The 12,473-nt window shown below is 39.7% G+C and overlaps 1 protein-coding gene across 3 annotated transcripts; it reads left to right on the forward strand.

The window, feature by feature from the left end:
• Positions 1-1,042: 1,042 nt before the first annotated feature.
• On the forward strand, positions 1,043-11,873 carry max (myc associated factor X). Of its 3 annotated transcripts, none has more exons than XM_066677580.1 (4): positions 1,043-1,260; positions 7,559-7,666; positions 9,878-10,028; positions 10,476-11,873. In XM_066677580.1, the coding sequence occupies exons 1-4, from the start codon at positions 1,225-1,227 to the stop codon at positions 10,661-10,663; spliced, it is 483 nt and encodes a 160-aa protein (XP_066533677.1). In that variant the 5' UTR covers positions 1,043-1,224; the 3' UTR covers positions 10,664-11,873. The 3 variants fall into 3 exon arrangements, with proteins under 3 accessions (XP_066533677.1, XP_066533678.1, XP_066533679.1); XM_066677581.1 differs by having other exon boundaries at positions 1,045-1,260; positions 9,890-10,028; XM_066677582.1 differs by having other exon boundaries at positions 1,047-1,260; positions 9,905-10,028.
• The last annotated feature ends 600 nt before the right edge of the window (positions 11,874-12,473 follow it).

The following is a 12,473-nucleotide window of genomic DNA, read 5'->3' on the forward strand; positions in this document are numbered from 1 at the left end:
AATTAACAGTAACTGCTATAATAATAAAGGGACAGGCGCCCCCTCCATGGTGTGTTCCTACCTTGCGCTCAGTGATTCCGGGTAGGCTCCGGACCCACCGCGACCCTGAACTGGATAAGGGTTACAGACAATGAATGAATGAATGCTATAATAATAATAAGAGAGATGGACTAAAGGGTCAGAACAATGCCAAATGTTTTTTAATATATACAAGGGAACCTTAAGCAGATTTGTACATTGTGAAGATTTTAAAATATTTTTTCAGACAGAGTGCCCAAATGTATGTATAATACTGTATAAACCACTTAAAATCATTGTGCACCTGCATTCCACTACAGCAGTATGTCACAATTCATTAATTTTATTATACACATATATACGTGTTGTGGAGTCATTCTACTAAAAAAGCTAAAAATTTTTCCACTTTATGTGTTTTTGTCAGCGCCCTCGATCCTGAGCTTGTTGGAATATCCCATAAACAAACCCTTTTCTGTCCTCAGAATTTGTCATGTTTTCCACAGATTTTTCTGCATGTTATGAAACAGCTATTTTGGGTTGTTTTTGGTTGACACCTAGTGGCCTTGACATCTGTCACCATCTGGGAGACCCGCTCTGAGAAGCCTAAAAATGTTCATTTGGTCACTACAAAATATCTCATAGGACTTGTGTTTAACAAATAATATTTTTTTTAGTCTTAAAATGTCTTATTATTTCCTTAAATGTAACAATCATTTCTCCACTTTTCTTGACCAGGGCCCTGGAACCTGAGCTGTCTACAGGACTACAAATCCCACAATCAAGCGCTGATAAAATCTGCGTATGGGACGCAGCCCTTTTTTGGGCGGCTATGTGGGGCTTGTAGTCCATTGATTAAATAAACTCAAACTAATTTGGAACTTATCGTGTCTTTGCGGAATAATTTAGATTACAGACAGGAACGTAGGTGAACACACATACAGACTAAACTCAAAGTCTTTATAGAAACGCGTACATTAATGCTAAAATTGTTTGCACGCACTGCCGAGAGGACTACACCTCCCAGAATGCCTTGCGCACGAATCGCCGTTTGTGTTAGGGGTCCGCGTGTAGGCTAGTCACGCGCGGCGGAGTTTCGTCCGTTGCTCGTCGTGCGTTTCTCTCGGCGGTCCGCGGCACTCGGGTCCTGTTCATGTCGGTCATTAACGACTAGCCCCGCTCAGATTAAGGCACTATCTCTACTGAAGAATGAGCGACAACGACGACATCGAGGTCGACAGTGACGTGAGTACAGCGATATTCATGCGCCCCTCGGTCCTTATTATTGTTTATGTGTTTTTCCTCCGCCGTGGCAGGTCGAGAGGGTGGGGGGTTGATCGAGAGGCGAAGAGAGAGAGAGAGAGAGAGAGTAATAGAAACATGGTGTGGGTGAAGAGATAGAGATATATAGAGAGAAATAAGGTCAATATATTATAGAGACAAACCAAGAGAGAAGGAAAGAGAAACCGAGAGAGAGACAGACAGACACGGGGAGTGGGTGGGAGTGAGAGAGAGACAGAAGGAGAAAGAAGAAATACACAAACCGAGAGAAGGAAATAGAAACATATAGAGTGCGAAAAGAAATAGAGAGCAAAACTAAGTGAGAGAGGGGTGGAGAAACATACAGAATGTTTGTGAGAACGAGAGAGAGAGAGGTTTTCAGTTTACAGAGGTTGGAGCTAAGCGCTCTAGCTGCAGCTAATGTTAGCCCCACGTCAACAGTTAATTTGTAAAGGAGCTCAAAACAAGCGCAAAATCAGCCCGCGTTAAAGAGCACATAGCGCACAGTTTACTGCTACTGTACTGACTCTGCTTCTCCGAGGACACTTCCTCACTCATAATGTATTGATACATGAATTGTCTTTATCCATAAGAATCGAGCAGACTGTGCCTTTAAGGCTGATATATGTAAATGAGTTCCTCTTTGATTGGCTGACATTCCGAGTCTGAAACTCTCCTTATAACAGATGCGTAGATGGGCGGAGCTAAGCTGCTCTGGGCGCAAGAGGCCGCTCGTAGAGATTACAGGCAGTAGACAGGTTTTCATGACATCACAAATACAGTGAATGACAAAGAGCTGGATGTTGTTTTCCATACACCCTTCCACTGTTGAGACAACACCTAGCATCTACAAACAGGTCACTCTACAGAAGTAGTAGTGTCGTGTTGCTTTTATGTTGCTGTATTTTGAAATCTTGGCACCATATAAAGTAAATGATTTTTCAGAACTGTTTAAAAATCACAGGAATGCCTGGTGGTTGTCCCACAATGCAAGATTTCTCTGTTTAGCCAGATAATTTAAGCCTTGTCCAATAGGAAGAGAGCAGATGGACATGAGTTATCTACTCAGCTGAGGAACCTTGCTTTGTGGAAGACCTCCTTTCATTCTTTTTTTATTCCAACAACATGATGCACTGTATGGATGGAGGAGTAAACTATATTTATATACAGTGAGGACTCTTCAGTTTTCCATAATATGGGCTCTTTAACATGAGAGGGTCTGCTTCTCTAGTCCTGATTTTACTAAAGTGGTTAAAGCACAAAGTAACTAAATCCAAAGAGTAGATACCAGCACAGTCAGATGTTTATCAGCCCAACATAGTTTAACGTTAGCGTCATTTGTTCTTTTTCTTTTCTGTTCTTTTGTTTGTTTTTGCAGGAAGAATCATCGAGCTTTCACTCTGTGGTGTGTAGTAAGCGGAGAAAATACTCCTCTTTTAGCCATTAACAGCGATAATGCCTTCTTTTTTTTTGACATTGTGTTGTCGGGTAGGTAACTTAACTTACTGTGCTCAACACCAACGTGTTGCATTTAATGCCACATGAAGAAGAGGGCAGATTCAGGGCACATTTCCTGAGCGGCTGGTTACAGTCTCTTAGATTCAGGCTTTGGTCCCGAAGCCCATAGGTAACCAGTGCTGTTTCACACAGCAGCTCAGCAGGCCACTGAGGCTGTGAGAGGAGGACTGGTTAATCTGGGGCTTTAGATCACCGCTATCAGCACATCATGTCCACATTAGAGTCTGCGCTGGCTAACTTTATCCCTTCTAATTTCGGCGTGCGTGTGTCCACCACGTCTCGTGCCGCAGGTCTGAATAATAGGGAATCAGATTTGTCCATACACTGCTTGTCCAAAAGCTTGTAGACACCTGCTCCTCCCACAGTTTCTTTCTGAAATGAAGAGCATTTCAGGACGTCTTTACACCGGATATTGGAACATTTCCTGAATTGAGTGCTTTCAGCCTCATAAGCGTTAGTGAAGAGGCATGTAACAGTGCTTCATGAGGCACAACTGCACCTATGCACCATGGAGACTCTAGTGATCATGGCCTTGAATACATTTGCATAGCTTGGATATTAGTAAGTTGTGCAACAAGACGGTTGTAGTCATCATTTGCCTTAATTCAATTTTGTTCAAAATATCATGTAAAAATTTAACCATTAAGTCAATACACAGCTTGGATATAATTAGTTCCAGATTACCACCACCTTTCCAGCTCGTCTTAGTGCTTTAGAACTGTGCTTTATTACTTTAGATCATGCAGCCAATGGTGAGGCTCATTTATAACCCAGAGCATCACCTTCTCATCTATCTGTGGAGATTATACAAACAATGAGCCTTTTAAAGAGCAACATAAAGGATGGGTGTCTGGACACTTTTGGACCGTGTATCTCAGTAAAAAGGAAATATGATTAATGGCATTGGGTTATTTCAAGTGTTGTAAATTTACATTGTAAAATCCTGAAGAATATGGTGTGACCCACGGAAAAGGGCTGTGCGAGATGTGAGCTGATAGTCCTGTTGGAGAGAGAGCTCTTTTCTGTTTTGGGATTTTAGACTTGGAGAGCGCCTGATCACTAAGGACAAAGGCATTGCCTCATCTTAAATCACTGCGGTTAGTTTTTACTGAACAAAACTTAGAATGTCCCACAGCATGGTCTCCTTAGATATTTAGAATCACATATAACTAAGTCACTTTAGCTGTAGTTGTTGAAGTCTGGACAGGACTACACCTGGCTTATCTTAATTTTTATTTCTCTCAATATTACACCAAAATATAAAGGTTATTGTAAATGTAATCCAGACAAACTGCTCTGCACAAGGGCATTTCATGTTCATTATCCATTAGACATGTTTCACTCAGTGTGAAGGACAGCTGCTGTGTTCAGATGATGTAGTAAACTGAAAATCCACAAAATGGAGAAACCTGTTTTTAATTGGACATATAATTTGAGGTTTCTGTTGTGTAGAATTTGTACTTGATGTTTTGATAAATAAATGATATATGGTCTCTGACATTTGCACGGTATGTACGTGTACAATATTCTACACATGCACTGGATAGGGCTGGGTGATATTTCACAAAAATGAAAATTATGAATGATTCTCGATTACATAATGCAACAGAAAAATCACAATTTAATTCAATTTCTTTATTTGAAGAGACTGTAGAGGTCTAAAATAGTAACAGCACATCTATAACATACATCAAATTTTGCAAATAATGGTTACTTTTTAATGTCCTTTCCAAGGACTGAAGCAAATTTGACATTTGAAAAACAAACAAACAAAAACAAGTCTAAAATAACTATTTGCATTTAACAACAGTAAACAGCAAGCTTAATTTTTGCATTTTTATGAAAAAATTAAACCATTATATTCAGGAAAACTGTTGCACATAACCCTTTGAAGTGTAATACACCACGTTATTTGAAGGTTGTATCGCTTGAACTTTTCAGGTGTTGATGATTGTTTATTGGCCGTGTCCCTGAATGATTTATGGAATGTTGACTCAATGGAATTACCACAATTTCTGTCCACAGTTGCACATAAGACACGCATTTCACACCAGAGAGATGTGCTCATACAAGCAATTGTTTCGTAGTGATTTAATCCGAGGGCAAAATCTCGTTCTTCCTCCAGGTAACACGAGTAAAGAGTAATTTTGCTGGAACAGCAAGTGCAAAACTCCTTCAGTTATAAATAAGTATTATTTATATTTTATAATTTGTGTGCTAATGTTAAATTCGGTCTTTCTCTGTGCTGTGTTGGTTCTGATATGCTGTCTCTAACCCCATTTGTTTTACAAATTTGGGCTTTAGATTTACATTTTAAACCAGCACGCGACAGTTAAAAACATGTCTTGATGAAATAAATATTTATGATGGAAAAAAAAGATTATTACATGCCGAACACGGCATGAAAACGCTAATTCAAATTAAACAAATTAGTCGTGAAAATCGGCCATCACTAGAATAACCACAGTCAGAAATGGTCGGCTGGAGTCCTGTAAAAGTACACAGTCGCCAATGACAGTGACGGAAGAGGTATAAACATGGGGAAATTGTGAACGGTCTGGTGCTATGGGACATGTGCCTTGCCATGTCTGTGTCCAAAGTAGGTATGAAGTAGGTAGTCTTTATCTGATATCAGTCAACATCATGTGCAAAGTGTACTCAGTTAACCTCTTATGTAACAGCAGTGACTTCCAAGAATCTGCCAAGAGTTATGCCCTTCATTTGAGTAGACTTTCGTTCACCATTCTAGACGTATACAATACCCTTGGTCATGTGCTGCTGAGGGAAGATTAGACATGCGTGCAGAGTTAACAGGTTTTCTCAGGAGACACCCTGATGATATGCAGGAAACCGTACACTCCCCTGTGTATAGCACCAAGAATGGCATACCAATCAGTACTACAAATTTCCTATTTAAGCTCTATTGTTTTGTCCAGTACTAGCCTCATCTGCAGCGTGTTCTCACTGTGTTTGAGGTTTGGGAGAATAATGCTTCTTTCACACAATACAAAGTGGCTTTTTTAGTATAATAAACAGTGCTTTTTGGTCTTTCAGTGATAGGGAATAAATATTACCTGCTAGATATGACACCCATTTAAAAGCAGTCACCTTCTTGTTAGTGATTTGATTTTATTCTTTAAAGTTCTGGTTTGTGCCCGTAGCTTAAGACCTTGCAGTTATTGCTGGATATTTGTTTTAAAAGAACAGTTTAACATAAAAATATTAAAGCAATTTCTCGTTTTCAGTGTGTACGCTGGTAAATATAAGTTGTGTATAGGTGTGTTTTTCAACCAGGATGTATGTTTATGACTAGCTTTGAGGAATCACTGAACAAGATTGGAGTCAAGATGTCTGTGGTGCCCCCAAAGCGCCTTTTATCTTCTCCAGCAAGGAAAACTCTTTGTGCTGTGAGGAAGTGGTGTGTGTGTGGTTTTTTTTTTGTCTTTTTGTGTGTGTGTGTGTGTGCGTGTGTGTGTTTATTATTGCTATTATTATTTTTTAATACTCTTACCCAGTGAGATATCCATTCAGACTCTTTTTTTAGGCTTTGAAACATGTTGTTAGAGTGTCATGTACATTACATTTTGATTTACTTGTAGAAAAGTCAACAGTGTAACTCATATTGTCATCAGAATAGTGGTTTTATAGGGAATTGTACCCATTCAGAACTGCAGTGATGGAAACCTGGGGTCTGAAGCATTTAAAAACAATAACAGTACCTTTGACTTAGAGTTAGATTTCCAATAAGGTTCTGGTCTAAAGATTTTTTTCTTTTAAGACGTCAATGGAGTACATGCAGGGCATTGTAAGGGAAAATTAGTACCTAAAGGGTTTGCTTTTTTTCCCTTTTGTTTCAAAATGACTTCCAATTTGTCTTTACCAGCATTGTCTAAAAAACACACAACCCTTCTAGCTTCTCGTAGCAGCTTGCACAACCCAATTGTTGGAATCATTCACAAAGCAAAGATGCTATCTAAACAGAAACAGCTTTTTTGTATTGTAACTGGTGCCTATTTCTATCATTCCACAGGCTGCTGAATGTCTCTAGAATTAACCATTTTTCTTTGAAACCTCTGGAACAATAAGCCCTAACTCTGTCATTCCTTACATGAAACTAGGAGTAGAATCTATGGACTTAATAGGATCTATTAAATCCTTTTGACTCATGGTTTGCCAATTAAGGTCCACACCCTTGCACATGGAGAATATAACTATCATAATCCCTGTTTGTTGTATCATTGAACTTGAGTATGTGGATATCTAGTAGTCTTTTTTTTTGTTTTGTTTTGTGTAGATGCAAACGAGGCTTCCATTAATGAGTCACTGGACGTGAAACAGGTTTTACAGCTGCGGCTGTTTGAGCCTCGAGAGACTCGACTCTGGCAGCCATGTTGTTTATTCCATGCAGTAGTCCAAGGATTGTTAAACTAAGCTTAGTAGCCAGGTTTTCGGGCTCTAAAGAGTAGTGCACAATTTCACTTTGTTTAGTTTAATACAGAGAAGAGGTTTCTGTGATTGTTAAATAAGTTTTGGAAAGCAAACCCTTTTTACATGTAAACTATTTCAGTTTTGCTGTTGACACCTATTTCATAACTGGGCAGAAATTAAGCCTAGTTTTTAAGTTAACTTTTCACTGAGGGTACGTTTCAGTCTTGAAAACCTGCTCGTACATTTGTACAAATGACATATTGTTGTCTCAGTTATAAAGTGCCATTAATATCGAGGTGTGACTCTCTCTTCGCAGGCAGACAAACGGGCACACCACAATGCGCTGGAGCGCAAACGTAGGGACCACATCAAAGACAGCTTTCACAGTCTCCGGGACTCTGTCCCTGCCTTGCAGGGGGAAAAGGTTGGTAAAAGCAACTCATAAATGCTCTGTTTGTTTTATGTATTAGGAAGCTTTAGGACATAATGAACCGGTTTCATCTCATAGTGGGACACCGATGGAACTGTCAGTTGTAATGATTTGAATACTGACCTGAGATAATAGTTAAATTTCTCTGTTTGACGGTGGCAGGTTAGTGCAGGAGTTAGGTAAAGAGCTGAGAGAGGGCACACTGATGCACAGCACAAGGCCTCATGTCATTATGGGGGACTTCCACTGCCTCTTGTTTCGACATGTCTGACATTGAGGCTACTGTAGTCTTTCTGACCCCAAAACCAACTTACCTTCCCCCATAGGCCCATGTTTGTGTGGTTGGTGAGGTGGTGCATGAAGTGTCCATGTACAACTTCAGTGTGAAGTTTAATGACTAAGAGAGGCCCGTATAAAGATGATAGGGCTGCAACTATTTGATTAATCTGGCTTTTCCCCCCCAGTTAATTGATAAGTTGATATATTTGGGGGAAAATAATAGACACCATACTTGAAAAATTAACATTTAATGCAGCATTTCCACTAAATGTAATGAACCGTGCACTTTTTTAAAGAATAAATTAACAAGTGGTGCATGTGCATTTGGTATAAATGGGCTCTTACATGCCTTAGGGTAATATTCTGTTTTAAAATATAAATAAATGTAAAATTGTAAATAAATGTATGAGCCAATGCTTACATTTTGTTTGCCATTGTTTATAAATTAAATACAGTTACAAATATTTGAAAACATATGGAGATAGAACTGCACTATGCCTAGTGTCTGTGGTTGTTGTGACACAGACGAACACTCCCACCCTCACCCACCCCTTCCTCTTTCTGCAGGAAATTACATTGTTGAGCTGAAATGCTCTCCTTTTGAACCTGTATTGCCTGCAGTAAAGACAAGGCACACAGATGCCACTGAGGTGTAGATCAAACCTGTCCTGAGTCAAAAAATTGGCTCTTTATTTTAATCAACAAGCGAGATTAGTTTTTTTATTGATTTTGTCCATCTGTTGTTGTAGCCCTAAAAGATATATTATAAAGATAAAATCCTCTTAGAATATTTTAGCAACACAAGAAATTAAAAAGAGGTTCTCAAGGGATGTAGTGCTGCAGGGTACTTAAAATATTTCATATTATTTTTTAACATTTTGTTCCAGTTTATTAAAGCTCAAAAAATGAAATAATTATCAGTGATAGATGTGGGTAATAATATCATGTTTATTGTTACTGAGACAAATTACATTAAATATTTCATGTTTTGAATGTATTGTTTGTTGATGTGGTCAGGATTTAAAAAGGCATGTTGAACTAAATGTAGAGCAGCACAATATGGCAAAGGTGTAGTAATGATCAGTGTATCAGGTTGTGTGTTTTTGTTGAGTATTTACTATGTATCATGAAAGTACAGTGGAACCTCTACCTACGAACTTGATCCGTTCCGTGACCTGGTTCGTAAGTAGAAAAGTTCGTTTCTCGAGTCAATTTTCCCCATTTAAAATAATGGAAAAGCAATTAATGTGTTCCAGCCCCCGCCCCGAAAGTCACCCTTTTTGCACTGATATGTGTTTACAACACTCTCAAATGTGGGGAGACGAAGCGTAGATATGGCTTAACTTAGCACGAATTTCAGTGTCTGCTATTTACACTAATGCTAAATTGCTAAAGCTACAATGTGCTAATCTTAAAAGCTCACTCAAGTCTGGGCGCTGGGAGACTCGCCTTTTGAGGTCAGTGGACATTTCCAGCCGCCGGCTCGGAGGAGTCTCGGGTTCGTTTCTAGAGTCATGGTTCGTTGGTGGAGACAAAAAAAAAATATTCAAATGCCCGGTTCGTATCTTGGTAAGTTAGTAGAGGCGTTCGTTAGTATAGGCATTCGTTAGTAGAGGTTCCACTGTATCTGGAAGTATCATGATGTTGTATTTTTGCTATGTCACCCACCCCTAACCTCACGTTTACTGAGAAACATTTTACGACACTTCCCACTCTTACATTTTCAACCTGTAAACTTCTGCTGGATAAGCTACACTTTCCCTTGTTTGAAGCCAATAGTTTTTCTGTTTGACACCAAAGACGACATGTTCAAACTTTGACATTTCTGGGGGAGTGATTGTTTTTGTTTCTGTAAAATGAGGTGAACAGTGTAATTTTATCTTTAACTGTGTGTTAAGGACAGTGTAACCCTATATCATACTTTAGTTTTGCTCACAGCAATCTGTCAAACAGGCGTCTCGAGCTCAAATCCTAGACAAAGCCACAGAGTACATCCAGTATATGCGACGGAAAAACCACACGCACCAGCAGGACATCGACGACCTGAAGAGGCAGAACGCTCTGCTGGAGCAGCAAGGTGGGTAGTGTGAGGCTCGCTGCGAGTGTTCCATCAGCTCCCAGACCACGTGCACATTTGTCATCTGCTCTGGGTGCACTGTGCCAAACTACACACTATGCATCTGTTCTAGAAGGCTGAATCCATTTGGCCCAAAAATATCCTGAACTGCTGAAGGATTGTAAGTGAAAACGAAATCAGGATTGCCTTAATTAGCTGGGATTTAAGATTCATACTTTCATACACACAAAAAATTGTGTTCACTTTATTTATTGGATCCAGGTTTCCAGTATAATTCTAGATTGCCACATTAAAAAATCAGACGCAACTACCAGTGATTATCCAGAACTGGGAAATGTTCTGGAGTAGAATACCTCTGATGGAGTGCACATACGAAGTCCTATGTTTTTGTGTGTGTGACTGGTTACACAAGTTAAACTCCTCTTCTTTCTCTCACACTCATCACAGTTCGTGCACTGGAGAAGGTCAAGGGGACCACGCAGCTGCAGCCTAATTACTCGTCTTCGGACAGCAGCCTGTACACCAACCCCAAGGGCAGTACCGTGTCTGCCTTTGACGGAGGCTCTGACTCCAGTTCCGAGTCCGAACCTGAGGCGCCGCCCCCTTGGAAGAAGCACCGTGCGGAGGCCAGCTAAGGGCACCGCCTCCGCAGACTCTTCCAGGTTGTCCTAGTCTGGAGGGTGGAGGGCCCTGCAGTGCCCTGGCTGTGATTTTTAACCTCTCTCCACCTCCTCTGCTTCCCATGCTTCTTCCTCTTCCTCTGTGTGCACTTACCAGAGGCCCCACCCTCCAATGATCTTCGATGCTGGGCCAGGCCACAGGAGAGATACCCACTCTGGTAGGAGGACTCACGTTAGAAAGGCAGCACGTAGCTCGTGTCTTTCTCTCTCTAGTCCTCCCTCCTTCCTCAAGTCTCTCTTGGTGTTTAAGGCACCCACATCTTGGCAGCAACAAACAACAACAACCCAAACCTAAAATGAGGCAGCTTTGTGATGTAAGGACTCAATGCTTTTTTGTGTGCCCACGTCTATAGCCCCTTCAGTAGGTAAATCAGGGGGGCAAATGCGGTGTACAAGCACTGCTAAGATGGGTTTTTTTGTTTTGTTTTGTTATCCTCTTGTTAGATATTTTAAAGAACCTGTTTAGTACTTACATGCACCATAGAAAACTTGTTCCAAAGAAGTGGTAAAACTTTCTAAATATTTGTACTTTTCCACAAAAGAATGTGAACCTACTTCAAAGTTAATACGGATGAATATTAAGAAATCCCTCCACTGAGCTATTATAGATCATAGGTGACCAATTTTGTTTCGAAAGATTTTGGAAATGGTTTGTGGTGTACTTTTAGCTTGATCTAGTGAAGGAGTTTAGCTGGTTAAAAAACAAAAAAAGGTTTTTATAAAGGAATGCATTTATTCTGCATTTGTCATACCCTCCTAAAATATATATATATATGGCAGTTTGTATGTTTGTTGCTATTTTTGGGAATATATCAGTTTGGTAAATGTTGTTTTCCCCTGTAACGGCACAGTAAGAGAATGTCAAAATATATACGCCTCTTTTTCAAAGTGAGCAAGGAAAAAATAGTGTTGTGAATTCCAGGTTCATATTTAAGTGCTGATTCAAGGTTGACCTACGACCTGCCCTGACCCCGACCTTTAAATTTTGCGTGTAGGAGATATGTACATTGTTTATCACAGATTTTCCTCTTAGTACGTACTAAATAGGTCTTTGATTCCATTCCATGGAAATTACCGGTATGTCGTACATACTGCCAACAATTGTCTTGCAAGTTGAGGCCTACCTTTACTATGAGACTATAAATAAAACTATTTTATCCTTTAAAACATGCGTGGGACTCTGTCAGGCTTTTTACAGTTCCTCACACCAAAGCTGAGGTGCAGCAACTGCTCTTTACCCAGTTTCGGGTTGTGTTTTGTGAATGAGATGCTCAATTTCCAGAAGGATTTCCAAGATGACTATTATATAACTGAGCATAGTAATTTTTAAATGGTGATATAGTAAATTCTTGATATGATTTGTTGCCACCTGTTCCTTTAGTAGAGCACAGGAATTGACCCAGTTAATGCTTCCATAAACGTGTTGACTAAAAACACCTCACACACCTTGAAATGAAAAGTGAAATGTTCCTCACTTCATCTCTTTACATTCAACTATCCTTCATCTATAAAATTATCTTGGGAAAAGCAGGATTCCCACAGAAAACTAATATTACTCATTATTTGCCAGCAATGACTAGTTAAACGTAGATATGATTCTGGATCCCCAATTTTAAAGGGTCAGTCCTTTATGATCCTAACTTGTGTTTGAGAGAATACAGCCTGGAAATGACCTGATGCAGTTGTATTAGAGCTGATTGTTTTTCTCGGTTTGATAAACTTCAGCTAATATAAAGCAGAAAATTACAGATATGACTAAATAAAC

The sequence above is a fragment of the Hoplias malabaricus genome, chromosome 7 (genome assembly GCF_029633855.1).
Source record: "Hoplias malabaricus isolate fHopMal1 chromosome 7, fHopMal1.hap1, whole genome shotgun sequence".
Taxonomy (NCBI): domain Eukaryota; kingdom Metazoa; phylum Chordata; class Actinopteri; order Characiformes; family Erythrinidae; genus Hoplias; species Hoplias malabaricus.